At 37.4% G+C, this 11,755-nt stretch overlaps 1 protein-coding gene across 1 annotated transcript in view; it reads right to left on the bottom strand.

Moving 5' to 3' along the window:
- Nucleotides 1-1,190: 1,190 nt before the first annotated feature.
- LOC138693218 (zinc finger protein 121-like) overlaps nt 1,191-11,755 on the bottom strand; it is a 54,984-nt gene continuing 44,419 nt past the window's right edge. The window contains exon 6 of the mRNA XM_069817011.1: nt 1,191-3,053. Coding sequence (XP_069673112.1) covers nt 2,207-3,053 — 847 coding nt within the window. The 3' untranslated portion in view covers nt 1,191-2,206. The remainder of the gene's footprint in view (nt 3,054-11,755) is intronic.

Raw genomic sequence — 11,755 nt, 5'->3', positions numbered from 1 at the left:
TATTATTCAACTGATTTAATTTACTCGTAAATGGAAAGTATATTGAAAAGAATCCAACCAGTTGCAAAAGAAAATACATTTAAAGAGTCCAGCCAAGAGCAAACGTGGCAACAGCTGAAAGATTTAGCAAGACTACTTCCCCTAACTGGCCTGTCAATCACTGTCATCTGTGTAGAAGTGGTGTGAGGCCAGGATTCTTTACTTGTGGAGCTGAGAGTATCAAATTTTCGAGTACGTAATTTCTTTACAGTTAAACTGTGCTCCTACACCATGATTAAATCACAGTCTAATATCTACTCGGATTTCCATATAAAGTACTGTATATACTTACTACAATGATGTTTAGATCTTCAAAACCTTGCTACAGAGCGCCTTGTAATTCAGCAGTTTTGCACGATGGTACTTGTATGTTGCTGTTTTACCAATATTGTCCAACTGCGTTTAGTAGTTTGATTACCAACAGATGACACAGCTTGCCGCTATTGCAGATACACTTCAACTCCAGAAATCTTACGATGAAAGAGTAATGGAACGGAGAAAAATTCTCTCCGGTGCCGGGATTTGAACCCAGGTTTTCAGCTCTACGTGCTGATGCTTTATCCACTAAGCCACACCGGATACAACTCCGACGCCGGTTAGAATCGTCTCAGATTAAGCTCCAACTCCTGGGTTCCCTCTAGTGGCCGCCCTCTGCACTACGTCATAGATGTCTATGAACGCAGGACCGAAGTCCACACATGTGCTGAGGTGCACTCGATATGAGTGACTAGTTGGCCGGGATCCGACGGAATAAGCGCTGTCTTAAATCACGAGGTGATTTACGCATATCATATATATTATTTTAATGTACCGAAGTACATATGATATTTCCATGCAGATATTCTGCGTCATCATACGATGAAAGAGTAATGGAACGGAGAAAATTGTCTCCGGCGCCGGGATTTGAACCCGGGTTTTCAGCTCTACGTGCTGATGCTTTATCCACTAAGCAACACCGGCGCCACTCCTGCGGGACAAAATTCCGGCACATCCGGCGACGCTGATATAACCTCTGCAGTTGCGAGCGTCGTTAAATAAAACATAACATTAACATTAAACTACTTAAGTAATTATACTCAAAATCCAACAAAATCACTATTTAAAATCAATAAATTTAAAGGAAACCAATGCAAAATTAATAATAATAAATATTGACGTGTATAACCTAAAGAATAAGAATAAATACCAGAATAATATATAAATATAGAGCTTTTTTCAACGGAACGCGTTTCGGTAAATTTTTGGCATTACAAATTCCAAGATACATTTTATAAGCGAAATTGAAAATTAAAATTGCCGCCATTGCTGAGTCCAAGAGTTCACATTTTCTCATTATCATCGTTGATGCAAAAGTAACTCATGCAATCTAGTGCTGCCATCTTCCGTTACTGTCAGGGGCGCAAATAGCCATAGTAGCTGACGCGCCCTTTTTAAACCCCACTAACTAATCGCATGAGATTAAATTGTATGTGATATCCTACATCTTTCACGTAAGATGTGAAACGCCATAAAACGGCAAAAAATTGTGAAGTTACTAACTCATAGTGGTTAATTGATTGGAATAAGGTATTGCGAAAGTACGTCGTTATTGAATTGCTGAATTATTTATTTTTGGTACAAGTAACATTTCTTTATGCAATTATTTACCCTTGTAGCATCAATATAAAGAACATGTATGGTTTTAATTTTTATTGAAGTTATTTTAAGTAACACAGTCTTTGTATATAAGTACTTACGCGGTACTCTGAAACTCTAATAAAATACCATTTCGGATTCCGTAATAAATTACGTACACCAATACTCTGAATCTTGATCATAGCCACTTAAACCATTCGAAAATGTACACGTGACAACGAAACCAAAGTACTGTACTGTCAAATCTCGTGTTGTATTTCGCCTCCGCTCAACGTGGCCAAATGTATGCATGCTCAGGCTTGTAACTGAAGATACTATTGACTAGGCCCTTTATAAGGTCTTGGGTCAGGGATTATTTCTATCTTTTATACACGAATTTCCACTAAAACGCGTACGTGCATGTACTGCTAGTTAACAGAAATGTACAAAACATTTTCCACAGACATCACATTTGAATGGCTTCTCGCTACAGTGCATTCGTCAAAGCACTGCAAGATCATCTGAACGTATGAAACTTCTGCCTCATAATATATCAATCACACTTCAATGGAATCTTGCCAGTGTGCGTTCGTACATGCCTTGTGAAATTGCTAGAACAAGCGAAACATTTCCCACAAACATCGCATGTGAATGGCTTCACGCCGGAATGCGTACGGACATGAACAGTCAGGTTACACGAAGTAACAAAACATTTACCACAAACTTCACATTTGAATGGCTTCACGCCGGAATGCGTTCGGGCATGCGATGTGAGAGCACTCGAACTAGCAAAACTTTTCCCACAAACGTCGCATTTAAATGGCTTCACGCCGGAATGCGTTCGGGCATGTGAAGTGAGAGTACTCGAACTAGCAAAACAATTGCCACAAACATCGCATTTGTATGGTTTCTCGCCGGAATGAGTGCGTGCGTGAACAGTATACGAATATGAATCCACAAAACATTTACCGCAAACGTCACACTTATATGGCTTCTCGCCAGAATGTCTACGAGCATGAACTGTGAGATGAGACGAACGAAGAAAACACTTCCCACAAACATCGCATCGGTGCCTACGTAAGTGCGCTTCGAGATATCCTAAGTGTAAAAAATGTTTGCCACAGGTATCGCATTTAAATCTCCTTTTGTTGGTGTGGGTCTGCAAATGGATTTTGTGGTTTTCTAGAGTCTGTATCAACTTGCCACAAATATCACACTTAAACAAACCTTCCACCACGTGACTGTCTGTCTGTGACTCCACGCTGTTCTCTCTTCTAAACAAATCATCGTGGGTCTGGGGTTCAGGAGTACTGTCTCCGATAGGATTCTCTAAGCACACACTATTTTCAGGTCTTCTGCACTTTTTCTGTGACGTTTCACTGTAGATTATGTTCAAAGTACTGTAATGAAAAGCTTCCATTAGTGAAAGTTACGATCATCACAACACAGGCAATCAACACCGTTACTATAAAAGGGCATTTTCGTAAAATGCCGAACTATGAAATATATGTGAGAATCTTGCATAGAGGGAATATTGAATAGATTTGATGTTAGAAGTCTGTCTGGCTTACACAATGGGAAATAATTAAGCCGTATGAAAAAAATCAATCTTCCGAAGATCAATAATGTTAAGTGGACATTAAAAACTGCGCCTGTGATTATAACGAACAAACTGGAAATAAAAGCGATGAATTAGGCCGCGAAACTAAATTCTCGTTTTGCGACACAGGGGTGAACAGGTCTCTCAACATAATTTTCGTGTGCTGAATTCAAATCTGCTTATCACATTTTCGTACAACGTAAGTGCTTTTGTCAAGCAGAAAATAAATAATTATTAGTATACTTTAAAAAGGAAGGAACATTGCAAACCTAAAATGAAATCTCAATTCCATAGATACAACTATTTAAAATTAATCACGAAATTTCAACATATTCAGGAGAATATCATTGAAAACGAAAGCTGATTTGACAAAGCGGTTCTGACGAGGGCTATTTCTTATTAAACAGGAACAGCAGGCAGCCATCATGCAGACATTCTGTCGACCCTTGTACCTCGTTTTCATCTGTCTTATATCTCGATGGAATCTATCATCCTTCTTTTCACTTGGTGCCCATAAATTTTTCAGAAAATGTTCAACATGAGAACACGTAATTTCAAGCTAATATTATATTCGAAAGCAATTAACCTTTTGAGCATGCTTTTCACAATATGTTGGCGTTCTTCAACATCAAACTGATACTTATCGAACACATCCTTGAATGAGAATCAGAACAGCTGATGAGAAAAGGCTAACAGCAGCTGAAATGAGGTTTATGAGAGGGACAGTGAGATGTTCATTTTTCGAACACAGTAAAAATGAAGACATACTGAAAGAATTAAAAATAGATTCTAAGTTAATTTTGTTCAACAATATAAGACTTGAGTGTCGAAAGAATGGATCGCACTAGATGGCCTATGTATCAAGAGAAATGAGAAATTTGGGAAAACCACGCAAACACTGGCAAGAGACAATAATGGATTCACTAGGATCTAACACGTGAAGAACATGATGATGACGATTCTTGAATGAGTGAGCCATGATCATTGGTGCCAACTTTTTAAAAACATGGGGTGGGGTAAAACACTTGATCATAATTTTCCAAAAAAATCTCATAAATCCTCCCTTTAATGATGATTTTTTTTCGTAACATTGATGTGACCACGGATAATATAGGCCTATACGATATCTGTAGAATGCTAAAATTAACAAAATGCAGATCTAAGAATGATATTGTAATGTATGTAGTTAGTATAAGGTCCAGGGGCTATGCTCGATTTACTTTTAGGTAACATTCTTTTGGATTTTATGTTAATACCAATTTGTTCCTTCATACTAATAACTATATACAAAAAATCTCCGCATTATCTTATGCGTAGCTATTCTGCACAATTATCCATTTTTAGTAATTAAATTGAATGTTACAATTATATAAACATTTTAACTTTGCGACTTGAATTCTTTTTAACTATGAATTGATAATAGGAAAGTGGACTCACTATTACGTAGCATGGAGTGATGCAAATGTGTTTCTCTCTATAAATTCGTCACAAACGTCTTCTAAATCAAACTTTTCAGCACTATCCTTATGTGGCACCTGACTATCGATAGGTGAGATGAATAAAGTGCACACCAACAATGCATCTTTACTTATTGAAATTTTACTTATTGTAATTTACTGATTTCAATGAGCAACCATGATAATAATAATAATAGTAATAATAATAATAATAATAATAATAATAATAATAATAATTTAATAAGATGAGAAATTATTGGGTGGGCTCTAACCCTACGGTACCATATCAGTTAGCGCCTCTGGAATAATGATATTTATAATATCAGTATCCATAATGGGTTGATCAAACTGTGAGCCATAGTCAAAAATGTCTTTTCTCATTTTTAATTCGGACAACATTCGATATTTCTGTATTGTACTGTAATGTGTTTATATAGATTCCATGGTATTCGTACCATCACTTCCCAGCTAGAATATGAAACGTGTAAAAGAAAATTTTAATAGTAGTATATGACCTTAATTACAGTGACAGTCTAGTTGAAATATATATAAATTTTTTTTATTGGATTATTTTACGACGCTGTATCAACATCTAGGTTATTTAGCGTCTGAATGATATGAAGGTGATAATGCCGGTGAAATGAGTCCGGGGTCCAGCACCGAAATCTACCCAGCATTTGCTCGTATTGGGTTGAGGGAAAACCCCGGAAAAAACCTCAACCAGGTAACTTGCCCCGACCGGGATTCGAACCCGGGCCACCTGGTTTCACAGCCAGACGCGCTGACCGTTACTCCACAGGTGTGGACGTTGAAATATATATAGCAGAGTTTTACAATATAGTCTACTAGTACAACACAAAGGTTTAATATCAATACGTCATACAAGACAGAAATGTGAACAAGATATTGGAAACAAGGACAACTTTTCCAAAACTCTGAACATATTGTCTTGTTATCCCTACTTTATTAAATAAAGGGGATAGCAAAATTTCCTATGGGTCAAGCAGTGGGCGCTTTTTGTCCGTGGCACAAAGTACTTTGTTTTTGGCCGATCTGTAACTTACCAGTATCTTTCTCTGGCTCTTACGAGTCCCATACACACAAAGCATGGAACTTTCGTGTACCCTCTTTGTTGTCCCAATAAAATACTCCGTGCCATCAGATTAGACACACATGCTACTAGAGTTTTGATCTTTTCTAAAACAATACAGAAATTTTGATACATTTCCTTAAGTGATGTTGAATGATCTACTTGAAACAAGTTTACTCCAATGTGCAAGAAACACCTATTAGACTGCTTTCGCTAGACTAAACGGCAGTTCAGAAGGCGGTCGGCTCCTACATGCGCTGTAGCATTTCTGGCATGTGACGTCACAAGCTTGTACAGTAGAACCAATAAGAATCAGTCTGTAACAAGTACTTCCAGAGTTCGTTTGTTCACGTGTGAGTGTTTCAATACATTGAATAAGTAAAACTAACATTTACAGTGTGTGTATAAGATAAATAAATGGAAGAAGAGAATGTAAAAAGACAAGTATTGCACAGGCAGGCACGGAAAATAGTTTTTAAGGTGTATAATTATTTAAAAAATGTTGACGAGCAGAATGCTGCCGGCCATCTTGATGCTGGCTGCAACGTTGCCAATGCGCAAGAGACGACTGCAGAAGCATGTGGTGTGGGATTGAGAACCGTGCAAAGAATATTATTAGTGAAGGAAAGAGTTTATGTTTGATGTCATGCTTACAGTAATCAACAGCTAAGGTCATTATTGTCTTTTGATAATTTAAATTCTCTCCTGCGCTATTTGTTTTGCACGTGCGCGTGAAGTACGATGTGGCAATGTTGTACGCTGCCTTGCCCTCTCTATCTGTCTCTCTTGACGCAAATGCAAGCAGACTACCGCCTTCCCAATTGCCGTCGACTCTAGTCAGTAAATAGACACCAATATTTTCATTCGTAAACTGTTCCTAGACGACCAGTCAAGCTACGAATATCAGAACAGTACACAAATTCCCCTTCATATACAACTCGACGTGTATGCCAGTAAAAAGTTGTTCAAGGATCTAAAATAATATTTTCTTTGAATCTTGAACTAAAAGTTCACTCTTTTCTTTGCTATAGTAGGGAGCAAAGATATTGGTGGGTCGTACTTAGCACATCTTTGCACGTACCACCCCCTCTCTTCTGACCTGTCCATTGGGATGACTGACTGGCAGTGTGTCGATGCGTTCGGGTGTAGTTGCTTGCAAGTCAATCGTTGGGTATTGAGAGAGTAGTCATCGTAGCTGTTGTCTGTACATATTCAAACAGTAATTTTCAATACTAACAGTGGAATTGCTTCTGTGTCTAGTTGAGCGACATGTCTAGAAAGGGAGCGGATAAGCGGAGCCAAGTGAAAGGTATTATTTATAGTGTTTACAAATACTTAAAAAAAAACTTTAATTAATTCAACAAATTAAAATTTTCGTAATATGATTGAAATTCTGGTTATTAAGAGAATGAGGAAAACAGGAATTAGGTCACTATAAGTTTAAGTGAAATATTTTAAGATCTGATAGTATATTGGCAATATACTCATTGCAGTGAAGTAAATCGTTAAAAACCATTGTGCTATTATTATTATTATTATTATTATTATTATTATTATTATTATTATTAAATTTGCACTGATGGATTTCATTTAATGTAGTATTACTAGCCATTGTTAAGTCAATTATATTATATAAAATAAAACCTGGGTACCGACACAATACTATTTACAAATTATTTACATCGTCAACAACAGTGATTTTACTCACAGGACTGGCTTCTTGCAACCCTTGTTTTGTTCAAAAGGTCTCTGGTCACTGCTGTCAGTTGCTCACCTGCTGTGATTCTTCCTGCCAGAAGGTCCCTGTTGACTTTCTTTGTCGCAATCCCAGGACCGCTGCCATCATTTTTGGCCTCAATTCTGAACAGCTGGAGCCATTCATCACGACAAGCGGATGACAATAGGATGCGTCTTCCCTGGCCTGGATGGTATGCGATGTGCTACGCTTACATCATGTTGCACCAATTCACTACCGCCTATGACTTCCGATATTTGGTCAATGACTTCATAAGTTGATTGTTCATCGATCTCCGGAACTCCAAATAGCATTATATTGTCTCTGCGTATGTAATGCTGCAGATCACTCACTTCCTGTTTGAGATGGTTATTTTCTTGCACTAGCGTCTTCATCTCCTCCTGCGTGGAGTTGAGTTCATGTCTTGTGTGCGCCAATTCCTCTCTAAGACTGTCGAACTTGGAAGATATGAATTCAACTGATTTTCTTAGTTCATTCACCTCAAAATACAAATGCTATTCGATATCAATATAGTAGTTATAAAATCATGTCGTATATTGTATACCAGTAGTTTGTATTATAACAAATGAAGTGTTAAATGTTATGTTTTATTTAACGATGCTTGCAACTGCAGAGGTTATATCAGCGTCGCCAAATGAAGTCTTCACATGTGCTGTTGTTTAATGAAATAATTATAATGCTGCGCACAGAAATTACACTAAATACTGACACACAGACAGTGTTTATATATAAACACTATTTCGATGTTACAGACTTTAGGTTATGTAGCGAGGAGTGAAAGATGTTTCGGAAGCGACCCTTCGAAGAACGTTTACAGCTAAAGTAGGGGTGCAACGTGGGTTGGGTTAGTATGAAGGGGTATACCTCCATCCGCCAATATTCCTGCTCCCTACTATAAGACCACCTCCAATTATGGAGACAAATTTAGATCATTTTCTTCCACACTCGAAGTGAATGAAATACTGGTACCACACTCTGGCAATGCCACAGGTGGTGTTGGAATTGTAACATCTGGACCTTGTGATACAGGTCTCATTGCCGATAGCAGATCGGTACCTATATCTTATTAAATCCAAAAGCATTCATTATAATGGCTTTCCTGCTCATGACAAACCAAAGGCATACATGAACGAACACCTCAGAGCCATTGTCTTAGATTTCCTGCATAAGTTTTACACATGATGTGAGGAGCAAACTATTTTGTCCTGACCTGCTAATTTCATTTTAAAATAGGCCAGATATAAATTCTTGAACAATGAGTAATGATATTCCTGTCTCTGTATCACGTAACACTCACATATGTAATAAAATTGTTCAAACAGCCTCTTCTAGATATACCACTAGAACTTTATATTTTTTCCACATTCCAAATTCGCAACACAACACACATTTCAAAACACAGCCACTGACACGAGATCTAAGCTGTTGTGAGGATGGGAGTGATACCACTGTTATATTAGCGGAAATAATTTTTATTGCCTTTGCAGTAACATCACAGCCTGCTATATACAGTCGCGAAGCTTGAGGTGATTTTTTGCAAATCTCGTGATAAAGCGCTCCAAGCGGTTAGCAACTAGAAACAATAGACTGTCCACGGTCGATTTAGACTGTGTCGTATTTCCATTGACAGCTAGCTTTCACATTGATGCTTGTGAAATGTTCGTTATTGGTTGTAATGAAAATGTTAATGGCTAAAATACAATAATTGGAATAATAATATTTTACTAGAGACTTAGAAAAATTAAGTTTGCTTTAATGAAATTTATTGATCACGTTTTATTTTCAATTCTGGTGGGATTATTATTGCTTAGGCCTACTTTTTTTTTCAAAGGATATGTTTTTAATTATAGCTGTTAATTCTGTTGTTATTTTTATTTGTTACTTTACTAGAGACGTAGAAAAAGTCTGTTACAATAAAATTTATTAATCACGTTTTATTTCCATTTCTGGTGTGATTATTATTGCTTAACCTTATCCCACTTTGTTAACTACGTAAGCGTACACTACAAGTACCGGTACACGTAAGTTACTCCATTAATTCATATTTACATTATTATTGTTGTAAAGGGAAATGCAAATTAATATTTATTGGTTTCATAGTTAATTATCACTATAATCTTGAATGAGTGAAACGATTATAGTAAATTTCAGTTCGTTTTGCACAAACAAAACTAATATTAACCTATTTCTTGCAGGTATCTTCGAGTTTATGGTGGAATTTAATATATTTCATTAAAATAATAAATTAACTTTATGCATTTAACATTTCAATAATGGAAGGAAGGTGTTAATTTTTCCAAAAGAACACGACAACGAAAGTGTAACATATTTTCTCGTCTGCTAGGAGAGAGATCTGCGATGATGAGGCGATAGTAGCGATCCTAGCGGGCAACTATCCATGTTTGCATTTTTACTACATATTGAGCTTCGCGACTGTATATAGTAGACTGTGGTAACATCCTTGCTTAAGATATGGGTACCCTAGAACCGGAAACTGATGTGAGATAGGGCTGCAAGAAAAAGCTGCGCCCAATTAAAAAATATGACAACTGAAAACAGATATAGGCAGTGATAAAATATGATTTCACATGTTTACAGAATTTAATATAACTTACCATGCAACAAGTGAGACATGCAGTGATTCTAATACTACAATGGCAAAGTACCGGTTTTATGTAAAATATGTAATTATGCATAATCTGTACGTGATACGCAAAAACTAGTATTATTTTCGAAATCAGGGCATTTGATTTGCTTTTTATGATATAAAATATTTTGTTCCGAAAAATTTGTCGCAGGCCTGTGTATTTGCTTTTTCCTGGAATCTTGCTGACAGTTAGCCAAAAGACTTGAACAATGGCGTTGAACGCTGGTGACTCCGGTTCGAATCCCTGCAGGTCACTGTAGAATTTCTGGTAGACAAGGATAATGTTAGATGGTAGGTTTTCATGTGGAATACCTGTTACCATATGAGCATTCCACCATTGCTCCATTACCTATCATAATCTTTACACTGATGCAGTGTAGACAACACACCAAGAATAATGCTCCTTCGAATATAGAATACAAGTACGGCGTGTTCCTCCCAGATGGGAACACTAAGTAAATAATGCAGTCTCCCAGAAACACGCCATTTGGGGTCACATAAATGAATATGTTAATGGCAAAGATATTATTTATATCCCCTTCTGCAAGTAGCATTTATTATGTACCTTCCTCTCTTCAATAACTAGGATCAATTCACATATACTTCCAAAGAAACTGATACATGCAAACAACTTAGGATGTCAGTCAATCCATGAATATGAAAAAGTTCAGGAATATCCACAAGAAAATTATAAACTGCTACAAAACCAATTTGATTCCAACAATATACTTTAAATAAAGGGTGCGTCAGAAAGAACGGATGGATTTCTCAGGGCAAGAAAATTGTAAGGATTCATCAAATCAAAAATGTATTGTTATCAACAGATTCACCAATACATGCAGTTTATTTATGGTATACAACATCATCCATATGATGTCCTTGGCTTTCGATACAGGCATCGAGGCGTTTTCTGAAGTTCGCCGTAACTTTCATAGTCATAGTTGGTGGGATTGCCGCAATTTCTTCACGAATCGCCGTCTTCAGTTCGTCCAGTGTATGTGGTTACTTACGCCTTCAAGTGGTCCCAAAGAAAGATCTTATCGTAACCTCGACAATCTCAGTGCAATAGCATGTTTGCAGGCTGATGGTTGAGGTGGCAGGACAACCTACTGTCTGTCTCCACATTTGCAGGAGTACACGCGCTCCGTGTTCGTCCAGGTGATTTCTTCTTTAATGTTGAACCTGTGGTACGAAATGAAGCCGCCCGAGTTGGAATCCTAGCGTGACGTCCGATGTCGAAATGAGTCCTGAGTGACGATCACAGACTCTTCATTTTTCAAAAATGTCTCTGCGATGAAAGCACATTGTACACCAGACCAACACCATGTTCTCAACTGAAACTGCATTCTCTGGCTGACCCAACAGTCGTGATCCCTCTCACTCTATTCCTCCCCTCGCTGCGTATTGATAGTTTGAAATCCATCCGTTCTTTCTGACGCACCCTGTATATTGTAGGTGTTTTCAGAAGCACCGCTCAAATATTCCAATGTATAACAAACAAGTTTCATGATAAGATGGAATAACTGACGTAAATGAATTACTCGAAGTGATG

Source organism: Periplaneta americana, chromosome 17 (genome assembly GCF_040183065.1).
Source record: "Periplaneta americana isolate PAMFEO1 chromosome 17, P.americana_PAMFEO1_priV1, whole genome shotgun sequence".
Taxonomy (NCBI): Eukaryota; Metazoa; Arthropoda; class Insecta; order Blattodea; family Blattidae; genus Periplaneta; species Periplaneta americana.
This window is presented reverse-complemented; position numbering and strand designations above follow the sequence as displayed.